Raw genomic sequence first — 11,711 nt, 5'->3', positions numbered from 1 at the left:
CTCGGCGTGAAAACTTCCTGCCACACAGCTGCTCACCATGTCCGTACAGTGAACACGGCGCAGAACAGGGATTTATTGGTTTTGGTTTTCTGGGTGGGATAGCAAAGACAAAAACTCCTCTAGGCCTCACCACACTGACCTGCTGTGACTGAAGGGGACCTGGGATCCCTCTACACCCTTTCCTGCTGCCTTCCAGGCAAGGTTCCCCAGTGTCCCATGGAGGCCAGTTTGAAAAGCAGGGTGTACAACCATGAGCAGGGGGGGAGACCTGTAGGGCTGTCCCTGCCATTCAGCTTGGGTGAGCCACTCTTGGGGCCTTGGTTTCCCTGTTTGTATAGTGAATCTGCTGGACAGGGTTTTCTGGCATCAGAGCGTCTGCTCAGCTGGGAAGACTGCAACTCTGCTGTTAAAAATGCCTAATCCTGAAGGCTCCTAGCTCTCAGCTTCTAACATTCCACTGCCGAGCTTTAGATCTGGGACTGCCTGTATCTAGCCTGTGCTGGCGCAGCATACTGGGGCCCAGGCTGTGGAAAGCAGAATTCATTAAGTCGACTTGATACCCAGGGGCAGCAAGTTCCCTGGAGAGGGCATGCCCCGTGCAGGATGGAGGAGGTGGGGGTGGGGGCTGGGTGGACCTGGATCAGCAGCCACTCAGTGGGCAGAGCTGGGAGAGGGACCCAGGTCTCCTGACTCCTGCTCTATCTTTAGATCTCCATAGCAACTGTCGCCAGGGCACCGAGCTGAAGGCACGGGCTATGTGGCTGCCTGCAGGAGGGAGGGGCATTTGCCTCTATTACTCTTCTTTTGTGGGGAAAGGACTCTGGGCTGGCTTCCTGAGTCAGGAAAGAGAAACTGAGCATGAAGCTGATCATGGCAGGGAAGACTTGGCGCTGACACAGAACTGATCCAGGGAAGCGCCTTGTTCTGAGAACACAGTCAGGTCATCGAGCAAGGCCTTCAGCAAGTCAGGTTCAACCCATGGAAGGTAGAGAAGCTAAGGTCCTCCAGAGAGCTCCAAGCTTTTCCAGAAAGTCATTCTCTTACCACCGACTCTGGACCCTCTGGAAGGATCAGAAAGGCTCCTCTCCCCTTATCCCATCCAGTGCCCACCATCCTGAGCTCGGCAGGACTCCATGTTTGGATTCCTTGGAGGAGTCATCCCTGGCTTCCAGGCTAGCTGCTGGGTTCCCTTCACACACCAGAACTAGGAGGGAAGGGCAAACCTTCTGTGCAGACAGGAAAGAAAGTGCCAAGGGTGATGACATTTTCCCAAGGTCTCTGGGTAAGTCAGCAGCAGGGTCTGGCCTGGACTCCATGTCTTCTGATTCTAGTCTGGGCTCCTTCCTGTGCCCCTGTATAAGGTCCACGGCCAGGGCTAGAAGAGGAAGTAGGAATCCTTAGTCAGGCCAGCAGCCAGCAGACACCGAGCCATGTCCTCAGTAAATTCAGGTGAGCCACAGACTAATGTAAACGGCTTTCTCCGGCAGTGGGCCACTAGCTCATCAAGCAGTTCCTGGCCCAGGCGGCCAAAGCGGGTCTTCTCACGGTAGCTCCAGGGAAGCTGCTCTGGGGAGACCTCCTGAGAAGACAAGAAAGAGCAACCATGACTCTTGGGGTTCTCGGTGTTCACTCAGTCAGTTCTCTTCTGCCATTGTGGGGAATGGTAGAAACCAAAAAAAAGCTCCTAGTTCCTAGGGAGCCCTGGAGAGAGAGTCCTAGCAACTGCCATGCTGAGTTACTAGCCTCTGAGCTATGAGATAAAGGCCCAGGCTGTGGAAAGCCATGGTCCTCCAGCCAGAGTAAGAACACAGTCCTGTGGAGGCCTGAGGGGCAAGGGCTCCTAGTGTCCCATGTACTTTCAGGCCTTGTAGTCCCACTTCAGGGAGTCTGGATGACTTCCATGTCCTCTGGTACTGTCAAGGGCACTCTGCAATCAACTGGATCTTCCTCTACTCCCCCAAACACTCTCCTGACCCAGTAGAACCTTGAGGACAGAGCAGGCAGACATCACTTGGCCTTATTTCTCCTTCCCATTTCTTGATTCTCCCCAACCACTCAGTTCTACTGGCCCTCCTAATTGTGCATCCCAAGATGCGCTGAGTCTGGTTACTCCTCAGTCGTGGTAGAGACCTTAAACAATGATAGATAGGTAGGCACGGTGATGACAGACACAGGGCTGGGGCAGCAGAAACACTAGCACCCCTTGGGGCTCTGAGCCTGCAGGATGAACTTCTGCCTCAGCAGATCCAGGAAGGGGACAGCAGGAACAAAGGCTAGCTGCTAGGGCCGGTGTACCTGCAAGCTCGACAGCAGTACCAGGACACAGCAACGGGGAGGGCAGGCCAAGATGGAGCTGGCAAGGTCAACAGGCCAATGGGCTTGGGGAGTCGTAGAGGAGTGGGGGCAGTGAATGGCTAGGAGCAAGGCGGTACAGAATGAAGGCCAAGTCGGCGGAAGTGGCGGGAACCTGAAGATGCTGTTCCTAGGCTGAGGCAGGGAAAGCGGCAAGCTGAGGCAATGTATGTGGGTGAGCAGAGTTACCAAGTCACCCCTGACTCCCGTTATCGAGTCAGCCCATTTTCCTGCCCAGCCTTTGGCATCTAGCATCATCACAGTCTGGCAGAGCCAAAAGTGAACTTTACTATATATCCCTGGTTCAGATGCCACGTCTTTCCTGCAACAGTCCTGACCTCACTTGCCCTCCCGCTAGTCAGAAGTGACGGACATCATCTGGCCTGTATGTGTACTGTACTGATAGACCGCTAGGAGAATGTCCTCTGTGCAGGACCAGCTGGGCTGGCACCCAGCTCTCGGTCGCGGCTACCTTGTTACTTCGGGTTCTACGTCTGTAAAGGAGACAGGATGGCAGTACAAGCCTCATGCGACTGTGTGGGGACTGAAGGGCTCTGAGTGGCACACAGAAATGTTCAAAGAAGAGCACTATCCTGGGAAGTTTTTGTCAACTCACTAAAGCTGGAGTCGTCTAAGAAAGACCCTCAGGTGAGTAATTGCCTCGAGATCAGACCAGTTTTTGGCAAGCCTGTGGAACACGTTCTCTCATTCTATTTTTTTAAAAAAAAAAATGAGACAGGGACTCACTGTGTACAGCCTTGGCTGGCTTAGAACTCTCTATGTAGACCAGGCTGGCCTTGAACTCACAGAGATCTGCCTGCCTCTGCCTCCCAGGTGCTGGAATTAAAGGCGTGCGCCACCACTGCCTGGCCATTTCCTTTTCTTAACTGGTGATCAATGAGGAAGGGTCCAGCTCACTGTGGGTGGTGCTATTCCTGAGCAGGGTCCTGGGGTATAAAGTAAACTGAACAAGCCAGGAAGAAGCATTCCTTCACGGTCTATGCTTTGGTTCCTGTCTTTGGGTTCAAGTTTCTGCCATGACTTCCACTCCAGATGGACTACACCTTTCTTCCAAAGCTGCTCCTGGTCACCATCTTTATCAGCAACAGAGGATAACTAAGCCACAGAGATGACCAGCTGTCCTTGCAAACAGGAAGTGTCTCACCTCCATTTGTGTCCCAGGCATCTCTCATTTGGTTGAGGTCAGAGGGGAAGAGGGCTAGCCAGCAGTCAGGTGAGTTCGCCAGGTGCCTGGCCCAGGCTTTGGTAGGATTTCTGTGCTGTTGACCCAAGTCCTTCCCTCGTCCCCTCAGCTGCACACCAGCCTCCTGCTTCATGCCCTGGCTTGGACACTTCCTGCTGCTACTGATGTTCACCAAACATGTCAAAGAGCTTTCCACCTGTGGACATGTGTGAGGACCATGGCTCTACAAAGCTCTCCAGTTTCCTGGCCCCAGCTAAAAGGCTGAGGATCATATTAACTGCCAGAGATTTTCCAGAAATGTCTCAAGAAGGAAACTGAGCAGGGAGTATAGTACAGGACTATATGGCTACCCTCAAGCAAAAGGAAATGGGGAGGGGAATGGCAGCATGGGCTAAGTCCAGAAGAAGCAAAACCAGACCTCTAGAAAGCAGACAGACAATCAGTGACAGAGGCTTGGCTTGAGATCAGGCATGCTGCGGCAGGAGCTGGCAGGGACGGGGACACAGGAAACAGGATATAGGTGGTTTCCAGCTAGAAAACCTGTAGCTCGCTGAGTCCAACAGTAGCCATTCTGCTGCTGTGTGGAGGAACAGATGGAGGTGGCAGAGACCTTACTGAAGATACTGCCCAGCCAGTCTTGATGGAGCCTCTACTCTGGGCCTGGCCTCATGTTAAGTATCACAAGGAGTATGTGGGCCCACATTCTTAGCCACAAACACCTGAACATGGCTTCTGCTGCTGCCTTGACCCCATATTCAGGTCCCAGCCCACACAAGGGATCCCAGGAGGTGGGTGGAACATAGTGGAGGACAACGGCTATGAATTGGGGCTCAGGAGTGTGAAGCATGGGGCCCAGCCCTTCTTTAAGCATGCTTCCTCCTCTGTGTGATGGACTTGCCACTGCCTACCTTTCACACAAAGGTCTTGGGACTATCAGTACAGCACAGGGCATAGAGGCCACAGTCAGTCCTCAGGACAGCACAGAGGAAGTGCAGCTTCTTAGGGGAGGAAGCCTTCACCCTGGGCTCACCTGACTGAGGACAAAGAAGGTTCGCACGTTCCAGAACCTGGCCTGCTCCTGGAGGAAGGTCTTCAGGTAGATGGCCTCGAAGGTCTTGAAGCAGCCAACCAAGGTGACGAAGGTCTCGTCATCTGCATTGTCTGTGATGCTCTGCAGGATGGGCACCATAGGGGCCAGGCCTGTGCCAGCTGCCAGCATGAGGAGTTCACCATACTAGAGGGGATGGACAGCAGAGCAGACGGTGGGGTCTCACCTACTATCCATTTGTGGGTCTTCTCTTGGCTAAGCTGAACAGCAATGCCTTTCTCCCGTGTCCCAACCATCTCTGCCACACTCTACACTGGTGCAGGAAGCCACCTGGTTTGTGAGCAGCGGGCAAGGCCTGCAAAACACAGCTTTTGGGATTCTGCAGCTCCTGCACTGTAGCCCAATGTGAAAGGGGCTTGGCTGCCTCTGCTTACATGTTTGTGCTAGCAAGGAACCCACTACCTCCCAAAGTCACATCCTCTCCTACCAAAGCCTTTCCCCTCCCAACTCCATCCCAGCCTGCTTTCTGACCCTGGGGAGCTCTACAAAGGTCTTGGGCTCCAGTCTAGAACCCTGAACCTCTCTTCTCTGAACTAAATGAAGTGATATATACATGCGCCTAGCATGGCACTGTAAGGTAGGTTCCTGCCCAAGAGACCTAGTATCATCCACCCTCCTCAGTGAGCCCATTTCCTGTTTGTAGGTTTCTTTTTTTAAAAAAAAAAGGCAGACCTTTTCAAAGTCAGTTTCTCTTCCTTCCTTCCTTCCTTCCTTCCTTCCTTCCTTCCTTCCTTCCTTCCTTCCTTTCTTTTCTTTCTTTTGTTATTTTTGCTTTTTTCAAGACAGGTTTTCTCTGTATAGCCCTGGCTGTTTTGGAACTCAGTAGACTCAAACTCAAAAGTTATGCCTGCCTCTGCCTCCCAAGAGCTTGGATTAACAGCATGCACCATCACTGCCTGGTTCTCAGTCAGTTTCTTAAAGGTTAATGCCTGCTACACACAGAAAAATACTCACCTTTTTCATTCCAGAGATTAGACTCGTGTGTATAAACACTAACCATGTGATCTGGGCCTCCATTTCTTCGCTGGTGGGAAACAATAATGAGAGCGTTTCCTAAAATAGCTCCTGTCTCAGCACCACCACGAGGACCAGAGGAGGGAACATAAGCACCCGGTATGGAGTTGAGATTTAATCATTCCAGCTTTTCCCCTTATTAAGACTGAGATCCTGTAACCATGGTCCCTCCAACCTCTAGGTCTGTGACTTGCCTCGCTGCTCCTTACTCAGGCTGAGTTCTAGGAAGCCTTCCCTGAGCAGAGCTGGGGTGGGAGTTCTTCCTTTCCTGTCCCCTAGTGCATTGTGCTCCCTCACACCACACTGGCAAACACTACCTGTCTCTCCCTGGACAGACGCTAGTGTCTGCCTGTGGCATGAAGGCACAGACAGACATTTGTATGGTTGATTTAATGCGACAACTACAGGGCAGGGCTAGCAAGGGGCTGGGTACCTGAGCCTTCTCAGGGAGCAAAGCAGGCCCTGGCAAAGCTTTGGTGGCCCATCTGAACATGGGGCACTACCCTGCCCCTTTGCTGCTGGACCTGGGAGGCTCTGATGTCCTCAAGATACAGGTCACAGGCACTGGGGGGCTCTCTCATGGGAAAGATGATCTGAGAACCATTTGCTCTAAGCTAGGAAAAGAAACAACACCTACACCCTGCTCTCAAGGGTCTAGAGGACACAGAATGCAGGGCTGACATGAGTGATACCAGAATACTGCTGGAGAGAGATAACATACACACCTTCAAGTGTCAAAGGAGGGCCGAGTCACCTGCGAGTTGCCGTGGGGGCTGAGTGAGCCATCACATGGCAAGGGTTAGAGCCAGAGCCTGCACAGGGGATGGCTTTGGCAGTCTGCATGAGGGTATGCATTTCCTGTGACTGTGCCGGTGGAAGCCAGGTCCTACAAAGGCCAGGCAAGCAGTACACTGAGCTACATCCCAGTCCTGACAGGGCTGTATCATGATGCTCATACACACGTTTGCGTGTACGTGTTTGTACATATGCCATGTGTGGGAGAGGGTTTGGAAGTGAGGACGTGAGCTGGCATCCCGGGAAGATGGTTTGCAGGTGCATTCTTCTTTCTGTCTGTCTCTGCTGATGATTTTTTTTCTTTTGGTTAGAGAACATGTTTTGCATTTATAATAAGGGGAAAATACAATAAAAGCTATTTTTAAATTAAACAAAAAGAATGGCAAGGCAAGCATGATTCATTATTTTCCACTTGTTTTGGTTTTGCTTTGTTTTCCTAATTATAAAGGTAATAGGTGTTCATTCCAGATAATTTGGAAAGTATAATGAAGAAAATGAAAATTGTCCATAATTTCCCCACCCAAACCTGCTAACATTTCACACATTTTCCATATACATTTTTTTCTGTGCATTTTAAATTAGTTTCCCTAGTGGGTGTATATTGCCTTGTGCCTAGTACTTGTCACTTGCTCTTATAGCATAAGCATAGAGCATCATTAAAAACATAACTTCGAACTCTAGGAGAATGTTCTATCAAAAACCTGTAACCCAGTGTGCTTAACTCTTCTCTTTGTTGGATGCTCAGTTGCCTCTTTCGTTATTATAAATAAAAATGCCACTAGCACAGACAGGAGAAGCAGAGTTTGATTTTTTTTTTTTCTCTTTGTAATAGACTTCCAGAGGTGGAATTACTGGGTCAAAGGATTCTCAAGACTGTCGATACACACTACTGGATGTCCTCCCAAGCATGAGACAGCCGAAGAGAAACTACCAGTGCTTTCTGGGACCCAAGCACACCACGGAGATGAGGGCACGAGACTTCCAAACTAGAGGTGTTCGGCTCTTGGCATTAAGTGTGCGCTGCATTCAGCCTCCCGAGAAGAAGGTACAACTGGAACAGGATATGAGAGTCAGAGGGCATGGGGTCCTGAACCCTAAGTACTCGGGCCCAATTTTCTGAGTCACAGGGACTCACTAACAATTCCGGAGTAAAGTGGACAGTTTTGTTTATTAGGGCCTATCCATTCCCTCCCTTGTCTAAGGCCAACGTTACTCTGGGTATTGGGTTTACGTATTGGAAGAAGATTGCACTGCGCTTCTATAGCCTGGAACAGGGAACTCTCAGCAGGGAGACAGCCCCTGCAAAGCTCCTCAGGACTAAAGGACTGACCTTGTTTGGTTCATACAAGAAGCTTCCGAAAGGCCCTCTCCAGAAAGCTGTGTCTCCTATTCTCCAGGACTCCACGTACCGGGACATCAGCCCAGTCTGATAGCACTTGAAGCAAACACAGGGAACAGTTAGTGGGCGGCAAGTTCTGCTGCGCAAGCCTCCCTAGCCAACACTTGGAATTCCTTCTGAATGCTCAGTGACTCCCAAGGAACTCTCAGGTTGTCTTCTTCTGCGCCCTACATGTTGGAGCTATCGTCCACACTGGCATCTACCTACACAAGGTGGATGATGAGGTTGAGATGAAACTCCAGTGACCTACCAACTTCAAGGTCTCACACCAAATGCCTGAGGAGAGCACGCAGGGAATGCAGCCCAGCAAAGATGGAGTAGTGACTAAAGCAACTAGTACTTAGTGTCAGAGAGACAGCAGGCTGCCAAGGGATGTCCCTTCTAACAGGGAAGCTATTTCACAGGTGCTAGCCTGTAGATTGTGGGACAGACGTTGCCAGATCTTAGGAGTCTTCCAAGAGATGCAGGAGATTCATATTTTTACCGAAAACCCTCCCACTTCTGAAATGTCAGCAATAAACTCATAATTCTGCAATTCCAGGCAGGCTAAAGCCAAGTGCATGTGTACTGTCTCCGGCTTACTCTATATCACCTCCTGATGGGATGGCTGCTATGTGAGTCCACACTGCCTGTCTGCTCTGTTCCGAGCACCATGCTGGGGTAGCAGGGCACACAGTGAGACCCGAAACACCAGGAAGACACCCAGTGCCTGACCCCTGAACATGCAGCAGAAAGTATTCCAGTCAACTCATTTATCCAGTCAGGCCTCCTCTGAAAGGGCTTCAAGGATCAGAAGAATGCATATGGACATCTCAGACATAAACAAGGTAGATACTGACCCACGAACAGGAGCCCTGAGCCCATACAGTGAGATAAGGCTGACCTTCTTGGGGGTCAGGGAGACATGCAAAGAAAACTCTGGGCACCTGCAGCAGCATGGTCAACAGCACAGAGTCCAGTCTTCTCTAGGGAAGAACCGATGGCCATGTAGGGGTAGAGTCAGGGGAAACAGTTGGGGACAAAACTGGAAGGGTGGTTGGGATGGCCCCAGGCTTGAAGGAGAGACTAGATTTGGTGATCAGACCTGCCTTTGAGCACCAGCAGCTACCTCTGACACCAGCTACACAAGGCACAGGAAGCCCTGCTCACCTGGGAGAGGCCTGGGAGGGAGGGTTTTTACTGGAAGGTGTGTGGGAACACATTTTGGTTGCTGGGCCCAATTTGGGGAAAGTAAAAACCCCAGCTATGGGGGTTAGAGAGATGTTTCAGCAGTTAAGAACACTGGCCGTTCTTCCAGAGGACCTGGGTTCGATTTCTAGCACCCACATGGTGGCTCACAACTGACTGTAACTCCAGTTCTAGGGAAGCAGCCACTCTTAGACATATACACAGACAAAACATTTAAACACATAAAACAAAGAAACAAACAAACAGAACACAGCTATGGCCCTGGGTGCCCCATGACATGACAACACCAAAGAAAGAGCACCACGCAGAGCCTAGCCCGGAGCAAGCGTCCATCAGTCCACTACCCAAGAGGCTTTGCAGCTTTAGTGTCTTCATCGCTAAAATGGGGATAATGTGGTCTTCCTGAGGTCATGAGTTGAAATGAGAAAATGTGAACAGAGCTACAAGCAGCATAATCAGTGCCCAGCAGGTGCCTGAAAAAGAAGCCCGCCTTCATTTCCTCGTGGGGAAAGTCAACCCACAAATTCCCACTGCCTTCCCAATTTGCACAGACATTTCCAGCTCTTCCCAGCCAGGAGAAAATCGGCCTTGCAGCTGGGAGGGACCCAGCTGCTCTGGAGGGCTGTCTCCAGGCTTATCCTCTCTGCAGAAGCACCCTAGACAAGCAGCGCCGGGAAGCAGGCCATTTGGAGAGGATTTGTGGAATCTCCCAGACAAACAGTAGCGTGCAAAAGGGAGCTCGTCCAGGCTTATGTGGGAAGGAATAAACATTCAGGCTCTGAAGGCAAGCAGGGCAGCAGGAGCTGAAGGCGGCCCTAGGCCCCAGAGTCAGGGGCTTGCTTACCCATAGCCCTCCTTCCTCCACCTTCCACTTTCGCTCTCCTGGGGCCTCAGCCTGCTGACCAGTAAATAATGGCACGGCCTTGGAAGAGGCGTGGGTATGCTCCCTAGGACTCCACGAGGGAAATGCTCTCACTGGCAGGTGTGTCAGACTGTGGCCTGTGGCCACAGACAGCTAAGGGGAGCTTTGAAAGTGGCCTGACACTAAATTGAAAACTTATTTTAAAACATTAGTATTTTTGTTTGGGGGTGTTTATCGAGTCTATTGTTCTGGAGCATGGACTCTGTAGACATGGCATGGTGTTGCAAGGCTGGACGTGCCTGGCAGAGCTACAACAGGTTGGAGTGCACGAAGCAGCACTTGCTGGAGGCCAAAGGTCAGAGCGTCAGTGGGTCCGTGAAAAGCAATCTGCTTAGTTTCCTCACTCTAGGCCTCCTTGACTGTAATTTACTGCTATGATCTTGGGTCTCCAGGGGCATTTTGTGTCCATCTCATTTCACTCGGCTCTGACAGTTCTTCCTCTGGCCCAGATGCCCCCCCCCCCAGAGGACCTGTTTCCTGTCCCCCTTTCCTACATCTGGCTATGGGCACTCTCGGCCTAGAATGCCATTCCCTGACACCATCAGCTCATACTCCCCCTTCGAGGCCCACCTCCTGGAGAGAGGATGTCAGGTTAGTTCTGTCTGAAGGCTCTTCAGGCTCTTTTCTCTTCTGGCACCCTGTCCCCTTTTATGCCTGGATGAACACCTCTCCCAATCCGTCTGTCTTCTGCTATGCTGCTCCCAGTCTCAGACCTCACTTATTTCTCAGCCCTCAAACACATAGTATCTATCAGGAAGCTGGGCCTGAGCTCCTTGTATACCAGTTGCCCTGAGCTGGGCCAGGCCTCTTCTCATGACTAGCATCATGCTGCATTGAGCCGTTCTGATCACTCTGTCCTGGGCTTGGTCCCTCCAGGTCAGGCTGGATCCCTGTGCCAGCAAACACAGGTGCTGGGACTTGCTCCTACTTCATCTCAGCTCAGTACTTTCTTTCCATTGGTTGATAACAGGTGATAAGGCACAGCTTTCCTGAAATCTCCCAGTAACATGCCCTCTGTAATGGCCAGCAGCACCCTCCTTGGAAAAGGAGAGGGAAGAGGCCCCCCAAACTATTGCTCCTTCAAGTCAGCTTATTCTCACACCAACTAATAGACGGGAACCCCTCCAACCCAGTCAGGCTAGAGGGGGGAGGTCCAAGTCCATAGCACCTTACAAAAGCCTCAACAAGAATAAACTCACCTTGATTAAAACATCAAAGTATCCTTCCGCAGTGACAGGGCTGATGGGAGTATAGGCTCTCTGAATTTCTAAGCCATCTGCTGTACCTCTGGGAAGAAAAAGTACACAGACAGTGGGTAGCCAGTCGTTTAGTAGACTCTTGTCATGCGCCTCCTCAGTCAGGCTAATGGACATAGAGATGGGTCCCAGTCATTCCCAGAGGTCCTCGCCAAGGGACAGGTAAGGAACAGCAGAAGGAAGGGCAGTGAGTTCACCACCACCCATGACTTGTGAGACATGTGTGCAGGTCAGTTAATTCTTCAGCAGCATCTCCTGAAAAGTAGGGGTGGGCATTTAGGTCGTGGGTGTGACTTCACTGGAATCAGTCATAGAGTATGTCAAAAAGAACACTGATGTCGGGCGGTGGTAATCCCAGCACTTGGGAGGCAGAGGCAGGCGGATCTCTGTGAGTTCGAGGCCATCCTGGTCTACAAGAGCTAGTTCCGGGACAGGCTCCAAAGCTACAGAGAAACCCTGTCTTGAAAAACCAA

General features: G+C 51.2%; 1 protein-coding gene across 1 annotated transcript in view; it reads right to left on the bottom strand.

The window, feature by feature from the left end:
- Positions 1-1,368: 1,368 nt before the first annotated feature.
- LOC101981637 (NADH-cytochrome b5 reductase-like) overlaps positions 1,369-11,711 on the bottom strand; it is a 16,989-nt gene continuing 6,646 nt past the window's right edge. Inside the window, exons 4-7 of the mRNA XM_026781759.1 lie at positions 11,182-11,269; positions 7,804-7,908; positions 4,587-4,790; positions 1,369-1,579 (exon numbers count right to left, since the gene is read on the bottom strand). Coding sequence (XP_026637560.1) covers positions 1,376-1,579; positions 4,587-4,790; positions 7,804-7,908; positions 11,182-11,269 — 601 coding nt within the window. The 3' untranslated portion in view covers positions 1,369-1,375. The remainder of the gene's footprint in view (positions 1,580-4,586; positions 4,791-7,803; positions 7,909-11,181; positions 11,270-11,711) is intronic.

This window comes from Microtus ochrogaster, chromosome 10 (genome assembly GCF_000317375.1).
Source record: "Microtus ochrogaster isolate Prairie Vole_2 chromosome 10, MicOch1.0, whole genome shotgun sequence".
NCBI lineage: Eukaryota > Metazoa > Chordata > Mammalia > Rodentia > Cricetidae > Microtus > Microtus ochrogaster.
This window is presented reverse-complemented; position numbering and strand designations above follow the sequence as displayed.